Source organism: Rhinolophus hipposideros, assembly GCF_964194185.1.
Source record: "Rhinolophus hipposideros genome assembly, chromosome: 23".
NCBI classification, from domain to species: Eukaryota; Metazoa; Chordata; class Mammalia; order Chiroptera; family Rhinolophidae; genus Rhinolophus; species Rhinolophus hipposideros.
In genome coordinates, this window is record NC_138069.1 from 9879138 (window position 1) to 9900138 (window position 21001).

The 21001-nt window shown below is 53.0% G+C and overlaps 2 protein-coding genes across 16 annotated transcripts in view; one reads left to right on the forward strand and one right to left on the reverse strand.

Moving 5' to 3' along the window:
- CCNI2 (cyclin I family member 2) lies at nt 1-3086 on the forward strand (the record flags this gene model as incomplete). Its single annotated transcript, XM_081036207.1, has 5 exons — nt 1-214; nt 256-425; nt 761-892; nt 1446-1520; nt 2913-3086. 5 exons carry the CDS (start codon nt 1-3, stop codon nt 3084-3086), a joined length of 765 nt encoding a protein of 254 aa, XP_080892333.1.
- SEPTIN8 (septin 8) overlaps nt 2880-21001 on the reverse strand; it is a 25831-nt gene continuing 7709 nt past the window's right edge. For 2 of the 15 annotated variants that reach the window (XM_081034916.1, XM_081034922.1), the window contains exons 2-10: nt 17537-17657; nt 16345-16540; nt 15903-16089; nt 14708-14869; nt 14093-14189; nt 13690-13858; nt 13360-13492; nt 13051-13241; nt 2880-4226 (exon numbers count right to left, since the gene is read on the reverse strand). In XM_081034916.1, the coding sequence (XP_080891042.1) occupies nt 4061-4226; nt 13051-13241; nt 13360-13492; nt 13690-13858; nt 14093-14189; nt 14708-14869; nt 15903-16089; nt 16345-16540; nt 17537-17657 (1422 nt within the window). In that variant the 3' untranslated portion in view covers nt 2880-4060. Of the gene's footprint in view, nt 4227-9981; nt 10664-13050; nt 13242-13359; nt 13493-13689; nt 13859-14092; nt 14190-14707; nt 14870-15902; nt 16090-16344; nt 16541-17536; nt 17661-21001 lie in introns of those variants that run through there. The other 13 variants (XM_081034928.1, XM_081034923.1, XM_081034924.1 and 10 more) reach the window with 13 other exon arrangements.

Here is a 21001-nt window from a genome sequence, read left to right on the forward strand (position 1 = left end):
ATGGCCTCGCGCGCGCAGTCCCCGCCGCAGCCGGCGGCCTCGGGTGCGGGAAGAGCCCCCCCGCGTCTGGGCGGGCGTCCCGGCGAGCGGACGGAGGGGACGGCGCTGAGTCCCCTTCTCCCACCGCCTCCGTGGAGCGTCTCTCTCCCCCCGGAGGCGTGCCCGCCCGGAGCCGCCTCTCCCGCCCCGCCGCCGCCGTCCCTCGGGCCGGAGCGCCGGCCGGTGCCGTGTGACCTGGAGGGCCTCCTGGACCAGCGCCGGATGGCCGCCCACCTGAAACTGGCCCTGAGCCGCGAGGCGCGCCTGTGGCGGGGCGGCCGCCCCCAGGTACCGGGCCCCGCGGCGGAGCCCCCCCCGGGAGCACTGCACCCCCCTCCGCACGAGCGCACGCGTCGCGGCCGGGCCCCACCTGCACCCGCGCTCAGGTGAGCCGCACCTCGGAGGCCGCGCCCTAACCCAGGTGCGTCCCCGGCACGAGGCGGGACTCGCTGGGTCCTTCACTGAGGGGTGCCTTGCGAGGAGGTGCGTGGGGAGAGGGTCTGTGTGGGCCGAGGAACTCTGCTGTGGACGGAAAACGCGCGCGGGGACGGGGCTGCACTGCTGAGCCGCTGGGCGACAGGAGGCGCTTGGTCCCATCGCGATTGAAGGTGAAGGGGCCGCTCACAGCCCCTCTGGTCACCTTAGGCAGCGGCTTCTGCCACTGATGGGGCAAGAGCGGCCACCCACCATTTTCCCTGCCCTCCCTACTGCCTCTTTTCAGCAGGTGCAGTTCCTTGACACTTTCCAGGAAGTCGTGTTGCAGCTCCTGTGGCTGGAGAACATCTTTCACTTCTCTCAGGGCACTTTCAACCTGGCTCTCACTATCTTCCACCGCCTCCTGGTTTCAGTAAAGGTAGGGAGGCCTCTGCGAGACGGTGACAGATGGTGGCAGTGGAGACTGACCTCTGTTCCCCGTGGCTGCTTGAGTAGATGAGCCATCTCAGATGCTCAAAACTAAGTAACTTGCCAGAAGTGGTAGAATTGGAATTGGACCGTCCCCACATCCCACCCCCGCGCCCGTGGCTCAGTCTTGTGTGGTCAGGGGTAGCCTTGGGGAGGCTGAGAGGACCTAGTTAGGAAAGGACTTCCTGTGTGGTCAGGTGAGGTAGGGTGTGCTTGTCTGGACCTGTCCCACAACCTGAGCCAGGATGGGCCTGAGTGCTCTCTGATAAGGTGTCACATTCCACCCCTCCGGTCAGTTCTAACAAAGGACTACTGACTGGTCACCTGTGGTTCTGGTATCAGGAGCGCTTTGAACTGGCCAAATCTAAAAATGGCACTAACTTATTTGTGGAGGAATACAATCAGTCTTTTTTTAAGGAAAAACAATTTCTTAAATAAAACAAGCACAGATGCTTTAGTTTGTTTCTGGCATTCATATTCTGCTCAACTGTTCCATACTGCAGGTAAAAGAAAGGTTACTCCATTGTGTCACAATTACTTCCTTGAGACTTGCTGTGAAGGTGAATGAAGAAGAAGAGGTATGCACCCCTGGAAGTCCCCTCTGGGCTGCTTTTGAGGTATAGGGGTGTAACTGGAGCACCCAAGGTTCCTGTGCAGTTGGGGATGGTGGGTATTTTGGAAAAGTCATTAACTTCCCAGGATCTCTGCTATCCCTTCCTGAGGCTTGTCGGCCTCTGGGGCCCTGCAAATGGGGAATTCGAACTGCTGGAGTCTGGCCCAGCAAACCCAGAGGCCTGACCTCCTGGCAGATAGATCTTGCCTCCTGGTTTGATGCCAGATGCCATCTCCCACTAAGCAGAGGCATCTGCTGTTGAGCTAAGGAAAAAGGCCTCCCAAACCATATGGCCTAATGTCCACCCTGGAAACTACATCGAACAAAACTGCTTGAGATGATAGGACTTGGCTATCTCAACAAAACTGGTCCTCAGAGACTCTGGAACCTTTCTCTGAGGGGGTCGGGGTGAAGGGGAAGCCCCCACAAGTGCTTCAGGCTTGCTTGAATGTCTAATTTTCACTGTGTCTTCTGTTCAGGAGAAGGTCCTCTCCCAACACCCTTCCCAGGCCTTTCTCCTCCCTCCCTCCATCCATCCCCCTTTGGGGATAGTGGAACCACTACTATTTCCACAGCGTCTCCCTTCGCTGGTCCCAGGGTCTGCTGGGGCAGAAAATGTCACTACTATCCAGTTCCAAACCTTCAATAAAAATGCTTTTAACCCTTGTTTATTAGAATGTACGCCCCCAACCCCAACTAAAAAGCAAGTAAATGACCTTTTAAAGAAGTGTTTCTGGAGGTTAGAGTAATACTTTATCTGAAAAAGTAGGACCAGTTCTTTAATGCACTTGGTACTTGAATGTTTACTCAGAGATAAGCCTTATTCGTCCCTCTGAGAAAAAGTCACAGTTTTTCCAAAACCGAACTGCCTTAAATCGAGGTTGAAGGGAATGTGTTCGCAGCTATGGTGTTGCCAAAACTGAGCCTGTCTGGTGCAGACCAGGAAGCACAAAGGCCTCCTTTTCTCTCTACAAGTCCCATGGAAGGGCTCGGTAACGGGAATGGGTAGAGCCCCCAGCTCCTGGAAAGCTTTGGGTGACTTCCTGCAGCTGAACGGCGGGGATGGCACAGCCCCAGTCTCCGACGCACCTTTGGGGATGAGCTGGAGTACAGCTGGTGATCAAAACCTGTTTGCAGAGGGCGAACATGTGACATTCACTACACATTGTCACAACCACCTGGGGACTTGACAGATAGCCTAGAGTTGGTTGGGTTCTTCTTTCAGAAGCATTTTCTGTGGCTCGTCACTACGAGACAACTCAACTAGGGTCATGGATACCCAGCCCCCATGGATAAGAAAACAGAAGCTACCATGACGTGATAATAGGGCTTTGGCCTTTTTATTTTCTTTTTACAGTTAATTCCACGCATAAAAGACTTCATAAAGCACTATGGCTCTGGCTATACCTCGAATGAGTTGCTGAGGATGGAGCTGGCTATTTTGGACAAACTGCACTGGGACCTCTATATTGGGACGCCGCTGGACTTCTTGACCATAGTAAGTCCGAGGGGTTTTCAGAATCTACCCTAGACTCATGTGTGCCTTTGGAACAGCTGCTCACAACATAGGACGGCCAAGCACAGGCGTGCACACGTCCTTGCACATGCACCACGGTAAGGTGACCCACAAGGCTCACGACACACGCAACAGTGAAAAATATATCTTAAATTCAACACAGTTCCACCAGACTCCCACTTCTAAAGGACATTAAATTACCTTTACAAAGATTTTTAGGCGGCACTATTATGGTGAGTTTCTCTTAAATACACACTGCAAAAATATTTAACTTTCCATTCTATGAATACTGTACATAAAAAGCTGTCTGCTTTTGCTGCACTTTACACACATTCACTGAGCTGTCTTTATTCACCTACACACAATCCTTATTGAGGCTTTAGACCATACTGATCTGGCACTTAAAAAATATCGTATTAGCCTGTATTTGTTTTAGTTAGGGAATGATGGTCATCCTTAAGGATATGATTTTGTTAGTAAGGCAAAATTATGCAATGTGGAAATGTTATAGGGTTTTGGTCTGTTATGAAGCATGAAGATTATATCACTAAGGGCTGTTTGTTTCAGTATGAAAACTGGCCACCGTTGCCAACTTGCAGTTTCTTGTCTTGTTAAGTGGATACAGTAACTTTTCTGCTACCTTAATCTCGAAGAGTATGCTTCTATTTTTCAAAATTGAAACATTGTCATCTAGGTACTTTGGGCTCCTTATGGCCATGTTACAAAGCAGACTGTCTTTTCTCTCCAAGGTTGAGGCTCAGCTTGACCACAGAATGGGCATTAAGCCTCAAGCCCCTGGAGGGGCCATGGATGGGAATGAAAAGGGCTGGGCAACATTTGATGTTCCCTGATGGAAATTCCAATTGTTTGCACTTTTGGTCATTGATATATGAAAAGTATGGGGTTTTCTGTTCTAACATTAAAAACCACAATCTCCAGTTCCATGCCCTGGTGGTCGTGGGCTGGCCCCACATGACGGAGCTGCTGCCTCAGAGGAATCCTTCCCTCCACGTCGCGTCCCTGACCAGGCAGCTGCAGCACTGTATGGCGGGCCACCAACTGCTGCAGTTCAAGGGCTCGACACTGGCCTTGGTCATCATCACCTTAGAGTTGGAGAGGCTCATGCCCGACTGGTGTGCTCCTATATCTGATCTGCTAAAGAAAGCACAGGTAGACATCAACTTTGCCCCAGACCGAGCTCTCAGCTTTGTTCCTTTAGCTGCCTGCCGCACTCCATCCCCAAAAGGGTACCCATGGCCCTTCTTGGCCCTTTTGGACTCCAGAAGATGCTCTGGCCATGACGACTGTGAAAAGTCTACTTAAGGGCTAGGCTTTCCACACGTGGCATGCCCTCTGGACTTGAGTATGGGATACACGTGCCCTTCGCGGGACCAGTTGGGGTGGGTTTTTCTCTGACAGTGAGAGAAGCTTTATCTCAGGGGCAGTCCTTGTAGCCGAGAGGATGGGGGGACGTGTCCAGCTCAGGAAGAAGCAACCCTGAGCTTAATATTGGAGAGTGTAAATGTCAGACCCGTCACCCTCTGTATGAGTATGGTACCAGGGACCGGGAGCTCAGAATCCCTCGGGACAGACAGGGAAAGATGGAATGTGTAGTTAGACTCATGACAGTTTTACTGAGGTGGGAAATGGATGTCCTTGAGATGGTGGGGTTAATGTGCGTAAGCTCTGTGGTTGGACCTTCCTGAAATTGCCCCATGCTAACATTTTGGCACTCAACTGCTCATTCCTTATAATGCAAAATGGTTCTGCCTCAAGGATGACCACTCTGTTTTAATTACAGGTCAGTATTGAGCAGCTGGTCCGCTGCAGGGCACTGGTAAAGCAGCAGCTGGGAAGTTTGTAGTCCTCCTCCTGCACAGACAACCTTCTCCCACGTGCCAGCCTGTGCCCCACCCATGTCCTTCAGAATGTAATGGCAACCTCTCCTAGCTTGGCCTCCTCTAAATGCTAGGCTTTATGGGTCCTGTCTAACAAGAAAGGAAAAAGACCCTGGAAGAACAACTGAGAAAACGTTCTGAGTCCTTAGAAGAAACTAAGGGGGAACAGGGAGGTTGGGATCATGAGGTAAGGGTAGTCTGATCACGACCTGCTTCCTTCTTGCCCCTGGGTCTGACCCAGGGAGAACTAACGCTCTTACTGCAGCTTGGTTTTCCTTCCTTCTCCATCAAGGGCTGGTATCGGCCCCCAACAGAGCTGGAGTTAGGAGGCCAGAGGTGGGCCTTGCTCAGGGCTGAAGGGCCGGGCTGGTTCTGAGTAACCAGTGCCCGCTGCTCCACTCAGCAGAGTTGGCCAAGTCCCTCCAGCTTCCCAGGCTTATACCAAGCACATGCACGGTGCTGCCAGTCCCCTCCACCCTGCCTGCCACTGCAAAAATAGGACAGTCTCTCCAGATGCCTTTACCTTGATTTGGCCATGACTTATGTCTTCTGTAACAAGGACTACATTATGAAGTACGCTTTGTTTAATGTGCAGTAACTTGACCAAATTTTAAGAATATTTTCCCTCTCTTGCTCTCATGCAAAGCAGTTGACTGGCTTAACTAGAGGAATTTTTATGCTGAAGAATATTATGAGGTGTGACCCATGATGGGGAGGCGCGGCTCTGAGAGCATCTTGTTAAGATGAGCGGGTTCCGAAGACCGAGCCTGCGCCAGCCACTGTGCTGCCAGGACGAGGAGGTTGTTAGCATGGTTGGGAGGGAGAAGCCAGCTGCCCCTCTGGAGCTGTGACACTACAGAGCCGTTCTGTAAGCAGTGGAGTGCAGCTGGCAGGTGCCAGCTGGAGCTGTGGAAGTAGTGATAGGGAAGTGAATGACTGAGCCACACATTTAGAGGTGATTCGTGAAGTCTTTCCACTGTGAACAGTCTTTTGTAAATGTGCTAAGTCATGGGGAGCATGAGCTGCTACTAGGTGCAAAGTGGTCAAGGCCCAGAGGTACTATAATAGTGTCTGCACTGCAGTCGGCACCAGTCTCTTCCTTTCCTTGAAATAAATGTGCCTGTTGCAGCTTTTGCAAAAATAAACTTGAATTCCTTGCAACCCTGTCTGAATCTTATTTTACATGTACTGGGTACCATGCCTTTAGACTTGCTCAAGTCAGATATAGTTGAATACCATTTCCTGGATCCTATAACTGTCCTCTAGTCCAGCATGGATGGAGCTGCTGAGGGGCAGCCTGTAGTTCGTGGTCATAGCTCTCACTGCCCTCTGCCTCCTTCCTTCCACTGGGAGCAGGCACTGCAGTGGGTGGGGTGGAGGCTCATCCTGAGGGAACTGCTGGGACCTATCAGGACCTCTTAACCACGTAGCTCTGGATGTAAGCTGGGTCCCCAGAGCTAATCCGACTTCGTTTCTTGGAGAAAAGAGAAGGTAGAAATGTGAGCCCCCAAAATGGGATAAAGGCCAGCCTTGTCATTCTTTCTGTAAATAATATTCCTTTTCTTTGGGGACGCAAACTTCTGTATTGCCAAAGTACCACTTGTGAATTAAAGTTTTTATGCTGTTCAAGCTTACGTTTGGGTCCTAGGCCCCATCCTACTAATTTTTTTTTCTTTCTGAGATTAGGAGCTCATATCCCACCTCAGGGATCATTGTGGTGAGAGAAATATGGACACAGTCCATCTTCTTTCGTCCCCACCTACAGAAAGGCAGGGATTGTGCAGGACTGTGGCAGCAGAAAATGGAGATGGGAGGAGGCCCAGATGGGCTAAGGGAAGGGCAGGGCAAGTGAGCATCATGCACCTTTCTTAAACGTGTCCAAATATTACTTCCCCCAAATGGGAGCCGAGTTGTACAGTGCTGTTCCCTCCACCAACAAGGCCCTTCTCCCCCTGGCTTCCTGGAGACTCTGTCCTTCAAAGCTTGGTGAAGACTTTGCCTCCCCAGGGCACAGTTGAGCTGTGCCTTCATTACGGATGTCTGCATACGAGTCTCCCTGCTGGGCTGTCAGCTCCCTGGCTTTGGTCTTCAGAGTTTAGCCTGGTGCCAGAGGAGCCAGAGGAAGCTCCTTAATAAATGGATCCGTGAGCTTGTCATCACTTCCTACAACCACCAGTCTGCCCCGCCTCAACCAAGTATCTGCCTACCTGTCAGGGCAGCCCACCTCTGCAAAACCATCTCAGGTCCACCAACTCAGTCAGACTGCACACTTTACTACAGGCTGTACTTCCACTGTTCTTCCGTCATCCCATCTGGTTGCCAAAGAGCATCTACAACTCAGGAATTAAGTGTACAGGTTACCAATATTCAAATCCCAGTTCCTCCAGTTACTCGCGGTGTGACCTTGGGTAACTAACCTTTGTGCCTTAGCTATAAAATGGGGTAAAATGGTACTAATCATAGAATTATTATGAGGATTAGAGGGATTAATGCATGTAATGTACTTTAGAGCAATGCCGAGCACACAGTAAAAACTCTACTAGTCCCATGGCAGGTCTTGTCCACAAGTCTGCAAACTCTTCAAGAGCAGGGTTTGCCTTCTCTCGTGTCTTGCACCCAGTCGCCCAATAAAGATTCACTGGACCACAGGCTGTATCTTCTCTCTACTGACTCTTTCCTCCATCCTACACCCATTTGAGACCCTTTCATAAATGCCCACAGCAGGATTCACTATTAAAACATAATTCCTATCAGAAGCTGATCAACCCCACAAAGTTCACAGAAAAGATAAGGTATATTTTACCATTGTTGTAGCATATTAATAGGCTAGGAAATGTGTTAAATCAGAAAAGCTACTGCCCAAAAAAGACACCACAAAAACTCAAAATAAATGCAAAATTTAATGGAAAAAAAAAACCAAGTACAAAGTGAGTGAAAAGGAATAAAAACAGTCAATGAATGAAGGAGTAAATGAATTAACAAGTAAAGCAGTTTTAGAAAAGCATATTAACGTAACAGACTAGCAAGCCACGCTTCCCTTAGGGGCCTCTTATTCAGTAAAGGAGCCCCACTTAACAGGGAACCCACACATAAACATACAAACATATAGGCAGTCAGTCTGCACCATTATAAGCCACCCAGGCTCCGGTTACCCATAACTGGGGTGACCATACCTCCCATTTTGCCTGAGTCAGTTCTGGCTTATGCCTGTTGAGCTGGAGTAATCAACAGCATCTCCTTTCACTTTCAAAAGTCTCAGTTTGGACAATAAATTATATGGCAATTCCACCCAAAACCAACTTGGTTCATGAAAGACATGATAGTAAATGCCAGCATGCTCCCACTGCCAGCCCTGATAATGCCAACAGATGATACTGAGGAAGAAGAGGGGTAAATCAGACCCTTAAGGCAGGGGTCACATTTCGAGGGGTAGCTTGCTAAACAGCAAGTTTTAAGCTCACCTTGCGCACCAAGGATTAATTCGGTCTCAGCTAAATATGACAAAATTCCAAACAAACAACATGGGGAGAAAAGCGCAGTGAGGTTCACTAAAGCTGATGGGAACTGTGGAGGCAGCTCGGACCCCAGAAAGCGCAACAATGACAGTTCCCCTCAGAGATGTCCCGCGGGCAGGTAACCAACCACAGTTCTGGCCTTCCATCCAGGACGCCCTGCGGGGAGTCTGCAGACTACGGTGGGTGGGTGGCAGAATCTGCCCACTTGAGACCCCAGATTGGCACTGAACCAGCAGTCCTCATTTCTTACATAACCAGTTAACCCACTGGGTCATGGAGCCTCGTCCTCAGAAACACATTAGCTGACAGAGGCTTTCTTAAGATCATGCTTCTGCCCAACTTTATACACCTCACATATAATTATCCTAAAGACAATCCACTCGCAGTCCCCATCTGCCTTACATGTGCTGATTTACCTGGGTGGATACCCACACTCAAGCACCAGTCATCAGTCACAACCAGAAGTGGGGTGACTGGGAAACTAAGGAAGCTTAATCCTCAAGGCCGCTTCCAAGGCCCCGTACCTAATTGAGTATTCATGTACTTTTTCTTGATAAAGGCTTTTCAAATAGTTCAACTTTCTACCCCTCAAAATCTGGATCTACCTGTGGTCATGCCGTAAAACTGGGAGAATCGTCACTTTGAGCATCAATAAAACCTGCTCTGTTCCTGGCGAGCAGAGCCCCTTACATGCAAAGGCTGCCTTTTTCTGGCCGTGCCTCGGTGGACACACGTAGCTAACCCAGCTACCCCACTCTGAATTGAACACCTTCTCAGAAGGGCAGGAGGAAGCCAGGACTTGGTCCTGCAAATCAATAAAACAGGTGATGGCAGGGGAGATGGAGGACATGAAGAACAAATTACCAATCCAAAGTCAATCAGCGCAGCTTCTGAAGGCTTCCAGCCAAGGAGTGCACTGTTATAGAATGAGCTCCTCCAGGGTACGGCTTTACTGGGAGCCTGTGCCCAGCACAGTGCTTCATCAACATTAGAGGAAATCCTTCCTTTCATCTATTCATTTTTGTCTCCCATTTTATCAGGCCATATTTTCAACCCCGATCCCCTCAACGGCTTGCAAACCAACAGTAACATAGAAGAATCAACGCTGTTAGTTTTTAAAAATGTTTCCCCACTAAAGAATGCAGCTGAAGGGGAAAAGCTCCTTTGCTGGTAGTTTTTTCTTAAATTGTCCATACACACCAGACACCTTCATCTTTTGCCCTGGGTCTCAGCCAGGAAAAAGGAAACAAGGATCTTGAGATAAAAACCTCTTTCCCGCTGAGCACTCTGTGCATTTGGCAAATGCGGGATTGGTTTGGGGGTCTTAGTTGGAGTCAAATACTTAACACACACCCTTGGAGTTGGTCCCTGTTTACAAGTAGCACCTCTGGGGCACACAGACAATGGTTTTGGGCTGCTGTTCCATTTACATTCACAGTGAAAACAATGGCTGTGGTCTTATTCATGTTCCACTTTCATCAGTAAAGAAATTGCAAACACTGTCATGACAGGACGTTTATTACCCACCTCTCCCTATATATTATAGGGATACTTTATACATAAGAAAGGCTTAGAGATATTTTTAGTTTTTAAAAATCAGGGAATCTGTGTTACTTATGAAAATAAAGGGAGAGAGGATATTATTCGTCTTTACGCTCGTGCCAAAATAAAAATTTAGAAGTGTTTTAAAAAGTTATTATTGAAATGAAGCTCTAGGTTAGAAAAATTAAAACGAAGGGGGATCGCGCAAATGTTGCAGCACGGATACCAGACCACGCGGTCACCCCTAGGGCGCCGCCATGTTGACGCCGAACACTTAGGCCGATCATCGCCGGCGGGGGGCCTTCGCTAGAGCGGCACATAACTGCTCCATCAAGGAATAGTGACACTGTAAATGGAAGACCAGCCACTGGCTCTGAAAAAAATAAACCTGTCAGTTTTGGATTCCAGCATTCATGGCTTTGACGTGTTTGCATAGAGAGGGTGGCCCACCAGGCCCAGGGCAGCCTGGGGGCGGGGACGGGTGACAGAGCAAGGCTGTAAACACTGGAGTCTGTACCGGCTCCCAGTCGGTCCTCACACCATGTTATGGGAGAAGGGTCACAAGGTGTAACTCAAGCAACTTAACACATGAAAGTCTAAAGTCCGCTCTTGACATGTAAGTCTGTGCGTGCGTTAACTGAAAAATAAAAATAAAACAAACAAAACAAAAACAGACACATTAAAAGATACGCAGACGACCAAATCAAAGAGAAGCAAAAGACAGCAAGATGAACACTGGGAAAGGGGATTCAGTTTGGCATTTGTCACAAGCAAAGCAGAGAATTCACTTCAGTTTGTGGCGTCCCAGGCTGCGGGTCAAGATCTGATTGGGAAGTAATTTTGCAAAAATGGATTAAAATTTGAAGAATACAACCAATCAAAATCATTCAACTAAATGGTCATAGAATATACCCCTCACCCCAAAATGCACTCGCAACTCACCCAATTCCCTGACCAAGGTAGGAGGAAGGGGTGTTCCCAGCCATCCCACCTATCCCACTCCTGGCCAGCCTGGGAGGAGAAGTCTGACTGAAACTTTCTGGCATATTCAGCAAACAGAAAAGACCTGACACCAGCAATGAGCCCCCACGCTGAGAGCTGTGCTGGTGCCCTTGCAGCCAGCCTGCACCCCACCCACTTGCCCTCAGACCTTGATCTGGCCACAGGTCTTTGTTTTTGTTTCTGAGGGGTTTCTCCATAGCTTCATTCCTAGGGGACTCTGCCTGCCTTTTCTTTAACGAGATGGCCTAGGCCAAGCTGGCAGGGAGCAGGACAAAGTCACTTTGGGTACCAGCACCTGGTTCATAGACCTGGTTACCCCCTTCCAGGAAGAAACAGATTTCTGAGCTGCTAGTTTGAAATACACACAGATTCATATTTACAGAATTGGAACTCACCAAGCCGAGAGCAGGACGTGGGACAAGGGCGGGAAGCAAATGCAAAGCAGAGGGGACATTCATATGGCTGAGGGGAGTGTAGGCTGGGGTCCAGCAGTGCCAGCAGTTGGGATGGGGCCACCGGCCAGCCGGATGGGAAAGATTACAGAAAGGAGGATCTGTCCCAAAGCAGCGGACAAGGCCTTAGGAATGAGAACTGGCATCCAGTTCCTACATGTCTGGCTTTGTCCCCCTGGCCTCCTCCAGGGAAAAGCTCTTTAAGTTTCTTTTCCTTAGATGTGTCTGTGCATGTGTCTGGAGACTGTGTGTTGGTGACATGTGCCTGAGTCTGTGTGTGTGATGGGGCAGGAGAGAGAGTAAGAGTGTACATGTACATGTCTGCGTGTGCATGGGTGTATGTGTGTGTTAGGGAATGCAATACTGGGGAGCAAGGGGAGTGCTGATGCCAGAAGCAGCATTCCAGGGCCACAGCTAGCTATGCACTGCATGGCCCTAACCACGGGCCTCCACTGCCACCAAGAAAGGAAGGGCCTGGCACACACATTCCCAAATATTCCAGGAGAAAATGGGATTTCATGGAGCCCAAGAATGAGGGCCAAGATGGGTAGACCAGATCAGTTCCTAGGCTGGCAAGGAAGGAAAGTACCCGACACAGGCCAGGGGCTGGGAGACGCAGGGATGGATGAGATCCCCACAGAGCAATGTGATATGATGGGGACACTGAAGGAGATGGGGTAGGAGAGGGAGAGCCCCAGGAGCCAGAGCATCTGGACTCTGGCTGAGAGCGTGGAACCAGGCTATGAAAAACCCGCCAAGGAGAAGAGACTCAGCGTTGCCCCCACCTGGCCAATATGTTGACTCACTCCTGGAGGCTGAGAAAGCCTCCTTGCCATCCCCCATCATTCTCTCTCCTCTGAACAACTCCAACCTCTACCTGAGGAGCAGCCCCTCTCCCTAGCAGGACTCACAGAGCCCCAACCAGGAGCTGTTGTCCTTCCTTTAGCCAGATGGTGATTATAGGGTCCAGGGGGTCAGTGCTGGCTGGGCTCAGTTGTTCTCAGTCACCACCTGCCAGTCAACAGGGGTCCCACATCCACTGCTTCAGGGACTGGGGCGCGGTGGGGGTGGCAGGGGGAATGCACCACAGCTGTCCAAGCAGAAACCACAGGAACCTTTGGAACGTGTCAGAAAATGCTGACCTTCCCAAACCCTGTCCCTCGTCTGGCCTGAAGGACCTTCCCTGAGACCCCCTACACCCCTCAGGGGCCACTCCCTGCCTGTGTGGTCCAGCCTTCACCACCACAGCTGTGAGGAAGCTGCAGAAGAATGAGAGTGACAGAGACACACAGAGAGAGAGGGAGGGAGAGGGAAAAGGAGGGAGAGAGGGGTGTCACTTGCACAAGAGAGAGAATGTATGAAGACTTGATATCTTGAAATCTCAAGATCACTAGTGAAAGAAAAAGAAAGGTGAGCAAGAATGAGGTGACAGGGCCAGTGAAGATGAGAGAAATGGTAGACAAGCGAGGGGGAGTGAGAATAAAAGTCCACCTGCAGGAGCCGAGAGAGGGACAGAGTGCCCAGGAGAGAGAGAGCAGAGCCAGCGCAGGGCGGGGAGCCCACCACCTACTTCTTCTTGTCCTTGTCCTTCCTCAGAGGCTGCTGCAAGGTGGCGTGCAAGGCCTGAGACTGCAGGGCCTCCACCGCGGCCTTCCTGCGGTTGAAGGCGTTGGTCTCCTCCTCCAGCTCCCGGCGCTTCTCCTCCACCTTCCGCTTTTCCTCCTGGTGGACCCGCTTGAGGTGTTCAAACTTCTCGTGGAGCTGGGAGCAGAAGGTGGCACCGGGCTTCTGTGTGGGCCGGAGAGATGCCAGGCCCTCCCGCCACCCAGCCAGGCCTGGCCTCGCCACAGCCCCCCCAACTCCCATAGCTCACACTCACCTCCCTTTCCTTCTCCTTCAGCTCCAGTTCTGTCTCCTTCACTTTGTTGACAAACATCTGCCTCATCTCTTCCTCCTTCCTCTGCAGCTCACTCAGGAACTCCTTCCTCTTGGCCTCATAGGTCTCCTGTAGGCTGTAGAGACCCAGAGAAGAGAGGCCCAAGCTGGGATTATGGTGGGGTAGGGGTGGGGGCGGGGGGGTCGGCAGAGAAGCAGAATCACATGGGCACAGGGGGCAAGAGGCTGTTGGGGCCCCGAAAGCCTCGCTCCCTGGCTCACAAGACCCCCGACGCAGATGCCAGCGCGGCCTGTTCCACGCGCAGGCCGTCACCTGAAGGGCTGGCTGTCCCCGTCGCTGTCCTGGAAGCCCATCTCCTCCAACTTGCAGCGCCTGTAGAGCTCATAGTGCCGACTGTGGGTCTGCTCGCGGAGGTCCTCCATGTTTACTCGGATCAGCATCTCCCGGAGTTTCACGAAATCGCAGTGATTCTCATTCTCCACTGAAAGCACAGGGCACCCGGGCGGGGGGGGGGGGGGGCGTCAGGCAGGCACACAGAGGGGCCCGGGAGGACAGGGCACAGGACAGCGGTCAGAGTGTTAGCGGCAGACTCCAGAGGCAGGACAAGCCACAGAGGGTCAGAGGGAGGACAGGGCAGGGGTCACAGGCAGCAAGGCAGGACAGGGGGCTAAGCTCGGGCCGCCCGCTGGGGGTGTGCCCTCCCCAGTGCACTCACCCTGCACCACTCCCCATGGGTATTGCCGTGCTCGCACCAGCTTGTTCCCCACCTTCACTTCCTCGGTGCTGCCCACCACGGCAAAGGGCAGGTGTGCCTGGAAAGGGGCCCAAGGATGCGTGAGTGCGGGGCTGCACAAGGCCAGGCCAGATGCTCACTTCCCAGCTCTCTTTCACAGAAGTGTCCTGGGACCTCCAAACAGGGAGTGGGCTAAACCCGCAAACCTCCTTCCTCGCACTGTAGTGTTCTTTCAGCCCTTGGGCTCCCCAGGGACCATTGGAAGTTCCCTCAAAGAACCTGTGGGCCTGGCTCTCCTCCAAGTTCCCAGCCCTGGCATCCCGCCTGCTCACTTCTACACGTTTCAGATCCCTGCCCTGACTCCATACTTTACGAAATTCAAACCTGGGGAGCCCCAGTACCAGCCCAGTACCCTATTCCTCCCGTTCCTTGTCCACAGGACATAGGACTGGCTGGCTCCCAGAGGCCCACCCATCTTTCCTGGAGAAATTAAGGCTGGAATCCTAGGGAACAAGAGTCTCCCAGGGCTGTGTCAGAGATCCGTGCTGGCGCCAAGCCACCTGGCCCCAGGACCCCAAGGCGCTGTCCCACGCTTACATTCATGACTGCGTTAATCTCTGCCACAGCCTCATCATCAGTGGGGAACTGGTAGATCTGGACCCCATTGCTGACCAGCTCGCCCATGATCTTGATCTTGAACTTGTGGAGCTCACTCTTGGAGATGGTGTCAGCCTTGGCAATGATGGGAATAATGTTCACCTGCCAGGATCAGAGGAGAGGGGGCAGCAGGTTAGTGGCTCCCTGATGGTGGACAGACGTGCCCAGGCCACATCCCTGGGCAGAGGGACAGGAAACCAGCGATATGGAGCTGCTCCCATGGGGAGTCCCGGCCTGAACCCAGCCATCTAGGGCCATTATGAGGATGGGCTGTTAGGCTTTAGGGTGTCTTACAGCCCCAGTTCCTCCAAAGCACCATTGAGCCCCAAAATTAGTCTCATGGGCATTCCCAGCTTTGAGAATACTCTGAAGGTTTTAAGCAATCTGGGGCCAACATAAGCAGCAGCAGGGGGCTGAGCTCCCACATATGCAGGTAAGATGACCCATCAGCAGTAGCCACAGGAAGACCTCAAAATCTCCCAGGCTAAAGTTACCCCATTTTTCACAATGAAAATTAACTTCTGGGATGGGAATGGTAGTCATATGAGAGCTGACAGGTGACTGTGAGCCACACACACTTCCTGTCATCCCCAAGAAGCTGCCCTCTCAATCCCTACGCCTCATTCGCATTCCCAATTCTGCGCTTTAACTGTCCTCTCCCTCCACAGAAGAGAGAGGGCGAGGCCTCCCAATTCATCCCTCACTGTCCCTGTCCTTAGGGACAGGGACAGTGGGTGTGGGAGGACCCAAGGGAAAGCCATGGCAGGAAAGACAGAAGAAGTGAAGGGGGCAGAGGAACTATGAATTGAAAGAGAGAAAATGAGCAGAGAACTGGGACACTGGGGAGAGGGTCAGAGGGCCAGGAGCCAGCAAGGTGAGAATAAGATTTCAGCTGGAAGAAAGGGGCTCAGGGCCAGACCCAGGGGACAGAATTCTGGAGAAAAAGCCCAGAACAGTGGAGCCCCACTGGAGCAGTAGGGACAAAGAGAATACAGAGAAGACCAAGCCAAGGGGGTTGTCTGCAAGCTCCCACCCAGCAGAGCCCCTGGGGACCGTAGTGGACAGTCACACTGCAGCCAACACACCCCACCCAGCGGAGGACTGTGGAGCCCACGAAACCAGCTGAGGGGCACACCTTGCTGTCCAGTTTCTTCATGGTCACCAGGTCCAGGGACTTGAGGGAGTGCCCGGTGGGCGTGATGAAGTAGAGGCACACGTGGACCCTGGTGTCATGGTAGTCGAAGAGCGAGCGGCGAATCTTGAGCTCCTCCTGCAGATAGCTTTCAAACTGCGCATCAATGTAGTCGACTATGGGCCTGTAACTACAGACAGCTCCGTCACCTAGAAGCCGGGCAGCCTGGCTTGGCTCCCCGAGGAATAAGCAGGCTGCGGTGCCTGCCTGGGGCCGGAGGGCTGCACCTCAGGACTCCCCAGGTCCCCATGGGGTGTGGGGCTTGGTTATTTGTATGGGGACGGCTCAGAGTGAAGAGTGCTAGGCAGAGGGTTAAAACCAAGGTCACCAAGGGTGGGGCGGGGTGGGGATGAGACTGGGAGGGGCCGCCTTTCCCGCCTCTTGCCTCTCATCCTTATTGATCTGGTCCCCAAAGCCCACAGCGTCCACGATGGTCAGCTTGAGCTGCACATTGCTCTCTTGGAGGTCATAGGTCTGGGGCCGCAGGCGCACACACTCCTCGTGGTGACTGGCTTCCTCGGTCTCGAAGGTCGTGTTGAAGAGTGTGTTCATCAGTGTGGACTTACCAATGCCAGTCTCCCCTGGGGACCAGGGAACAGAGAGAAGGGGATATCAGAGGCTGGAACTGGGGCTGTCCCTGGCTGTTGGCTGGGTTGGATGGGGCTGAAGCATACTCAGCCTCCACAGAAGAGAGAGGGCGAGGCCTCCCAATTCATCCCTCACTGTCCCTGTCCCTAGGAGCCATCCCTTCTCAGTGACCTCAGAAATAACATATGGAAGAAAGAGACAAAGGGTTGACTTGGACATGAACCGTGGCTATGCAGGATATGCAAGATGTTTCCTCAGGGAGGGGGCAAGAGGCAGAGCCAGGAAGCTGTGAGACACCACTGGACACTGGCCTCTGCCGGCCTCCACGGGACCTAGTCTCCTGCTCTGCATGCCATCCCTCCCGGGCCCAGGATGGTCATGGAGCCAGCAGCGCCAGCATCCCATAGTAGCTTGGCCCAAATGCCCTGGGTGGCCCCGGCTCTCTATAGATTTAACTCGGGGTTTAGGATAGGCTGCTTCTTGAGGGGGACCCACATTCTAGCAGATACTAAGGCGAGGGTACCTGTGGAAAGTCTGGCCGAATTCTCTGTGCCTCGGGAGCCCACACCCTGAAGCACATGGCACCTCTCAGAGCCTCCCTGTTTGCGGCTGTATTTGTTCAGATGGGTGCGGAAGCTCTTACTACATGACACTGTGATTTGCCACAGTGTCCTAAACACGTAGTAGGAACAACAGTCAGTGTGTTTTAAATCAACAGATCACCTAAACCTCTGTGGTAAACAGTGTCAGTTTAAAAAGCACTTTCACATTGCTGTTTACTCTTCACAGCAGCTCTGAGACAGGCCCGGGCTCCAACTGTCCTTGACCCTGGCAAAGACACCACCCAAACCTTAATCCTGACCTCCCAAGGTGTCACTGTGCCTGGGAGGTCCCCTTGCAGCTCGACAGGTGGCCAGCACCCCATCTCCCAAAAGGCCCTGGTCCTTCCTCTGTCTGAGGCTGTCCCCTGACCAGGCCATGACACTCACCTACACAAAGGATATTGAAGCTGAAGCCCTGAGTGACCGACTTGCTGACCAGCTGGTCAGGGAGGCTGTCAAAGCCCACGTGGCCGCCCAGGGAGAGGCTCCGGGGCTCAGGCTCTGCATTCTGCTGAGAGAGAAACAGAGCGAGGCAGTGAGCCCACGGGGAAGAGAGGCTAACCTGCGGAAAGGCACCTGAGTCAACACCTCCCCCCCACCATCTGAATTCTCGGCACAGCTCAGGACACAACATGAGGACACCAGAGTTCAAATTCCAGGCCAAGTCTCCACAGAGGGAGCCCAATGGGCCTCAAGGCCCCTGAATCCATCTGGGAACAGGCCCTGTTACCTGTGGTCTGTTCCATCTGGGCTGGTGAGGGGGGCCAGGGCCGGGGGCACCTCCTGGCTGCTACTCCCGAGGGCTCCCCTATCCTCCTGCCCAGGAGTCCCCAGATGGTCCCTGGATCTTAAGTAAGATTTCAAGAGGCCAAGGCTAGAGAATATGTATGTTTCTGCCCCCCCCCCCGACCTCATAGACCCTCCTTTCAAAGCAGGATTCAAGCAGTCAGGGCTGGCCCCTCACTCGAGCCCGGTCGAGGACCCTCCCCCATCAGGCCGGGCTCACAGTCCTCCAGGTGCCCCCCCTTCTCCTCATGCACCCCATGTGGGATTCACACGGGGGCCCTGCTAAAGCCAGTGCTCACTTGGGCCCAGCACTGGGTCTCAGGGACGGTCTCTGAGGCATCACGTCTCTGAGACCTCCTCCCTCACGCCTCAGTGGGGTTCCCTGGGGATCCCCAGGCATTGGTTCATGTCACCCTCTCACCCCATCCCAACCCTGGTTCTTTAGACAGAGGATTCTGGATGAGAATGTGGAAACCTGGCCTCAGCAGAGAAGCGGGCAGCCGGACCGGAGTGAGCTAGGGTCACTGGAGCTGGTCCACAGTTTTATAAAAAGAAACCAGCAGCACCCAAAGCAGAGGGTCACGGTCAGACTCCAATTTGTGTGGCTTGCCTGGGAACAGGGGTAAAATGATGTCCTCCAAGGGACAGTTCCCAGGCTCGGCCTTCCTGGGTTTCGCCCCTCTTGAGGACAGGCCCCAGGCAGCTCCATGTTGGGCAGAAACACTCCTCCTCCATTCCCCGCCCGCTCGCCCTGACCGCCAGCTAGAAAGAGCAAGGACGGGAAAGGGCAGTGGGTCTGAGTCTCATCCTGCCTTCCTGCCCACAGTGCCAGAGGGGAGGAAACAGGCCCAACGAAGCCAGCCCCAGGAGCTACTGATTAGTACAGTGGCAGCCCTTATGCCAGTGTAGATACAGGCACAGTGGCAGAGGGGCTCAGGAGCGGACACGAGGGCACTGGCTCCCTGCCCTTTCCAGAGGGGTCTCCACAGCTCGAAGCGCTCCTTGACCTCTCTGCAGCCACAGCCTGTTGCCTCAGCCTGAACCCCCTAACCATTCTTTTGTTCCAACCAGAGCCCCCAGCATTCATACTCAACCTTCTCTTCTCCATTAACTACGCCCACCCCACCCATCGCCACCCCCAGCTCAATCACTGCACCCTGGACCCCATGTGGCCCCTCTGGGCAGTTGTACTGTCCCCTCAAACAAGTAAGGGTTACCCCTAAACCTGCTCTCTCCCACGACCCTCTCTCAGTTGAGCCTCTGTTCTTGTAGCTGGCCCTTTCCCCCTATCCCCTGTGCTCAGGGGATCATGTCACGACCTCCCCAGTCAAGCCCAGGGCCCCCCCAGGGCTGCAAACATAACAAAGAGGTCCCAAAGGCAGCTTCCTCTCATTGGTGCCCACATCAAACATAGTAAATGGCACATAGGATGTGCTGAGTCGGGTGCGAAGGCCCTAGCGTGGCATTCTGGGACCTTCATGATCTGAGGCCTTCCTTACAGGCTCAATTCCCACCCCGCTGGTTACGTCTGAATTCACTTTTCAAACTCAGCCCCTTCCCTGGGCTCCAGCGCTCACTATCCCTTTTTCCTGGTACCTGCTCTGACCTGGCACCTAAGTACTTACATTCCATACCCCTCACTTGGCAGTGACCCCACTTCCTTGCACTATTGGTTGTCCTTTTTTAATGTATCCTGGTTCTCTCTCTCTTCCACAAGCTCGTCGAAGTTGGCTGCAGGGGTGGAGGTCAGGTTTCCCGTTCTTCCCACCCTCCCACCACCATGTTCACCGTGCTCGACAACACTGCCATTTACAAACTACCAAACCCCATCCTTAACTGCTACAGCGTCAGGGCCGTCTGCCCACCTCACACAGAGCTCCACTATTTAGTCTCTCTCCACCTGCTCATGGCAGCCTGAGGATCAAATGGAGGATAGAACAGCTCGTCTAGAGCTTTTTTCTTTTCAGGCGAGACTGAAAAATCTCCAAAATTGAAGGCGTGCTGTGCTTGCAGAGAAGGCAATATGTTTATTCATCCTCCTCTTCCAAGGGTGACACAATCAGGATACAATCCAACATCCTGTAGTCTGCCGCCAAAAGCCACCCCGTCAGCTGCGTCTGGACCACAGGCGCGCTCTGTGCGCTCTGTGCAGAGGACCTGCGCAGACTCAGGGCCATCCTGCTCCCAAGTCCCCCCGCTTTCTCACAGTACCAGGCTCCAGAAGCTAAAAGCAGGGCAGTCTCACATGAGCCACCTCTCCACCCTCCCTGCCTGCCTTCGCTCACACAGCGTGGCTCTCTGGGGACGTAGGTGGAGCACAGGGAGATCTTCATCCCCAGGTTTCTGCCCAGGCTGCACTGTCACTCCAGGGGCCATAGCTCCGGGTCAATGCCTGCTCAGGAGGCTCAGGGACCATGGGAGTGCCCATCACCTCCATACACGTATGCGTGCACACATCCACATACACACACAGAAGAATGGCCACTGGCCCCCTCGGGGACAGTGTTGTTCCCTGGTCTCAGAAGACCGAGCTGACCTCCCCACTCTACTGAGTCACTCATGCCAACCTCCCTGATCCTGCATGTGGCATCGACATCTTCTCCCAGGTACCCAGCCCCAGTGTTGCTGCTGACCTGCGTGGGGTCCCAGTCTAGGAGGAGCCCGCAGCCTCCAAAGGATCACTGATTCCTATCAGCTACCACAACACAGAAAGAACCTTCCTGTCTCCCACTGGTGACCTGGTTACCAGCCCTGCAATTTGGCAGGTAAGACCACAGCTCCAACTCCGGGGGTGGGTCCTGATAGTCCTGAGCACGATCCCACAATTGGTTCCGATACAAGCACATGACCCAGGATGAGCCTTCGTGACCATCTTGTGACCATTAGGGGAGCTAGCCTAAGGCTGAAGGCCAGAGGATGGCAGAGACAGGAAAAGCACAGAGAAGAGAGAGCCAGTGTCTGCCCTAGTTCTGGGCCTTTCCCTCGACCCCTGGCCATAGCTCCCCTTTCCTGCGTAAGCTAGTTGAGCGGAGCTATCTAGTATTTCTTGCCACGGAAAGCATCTTG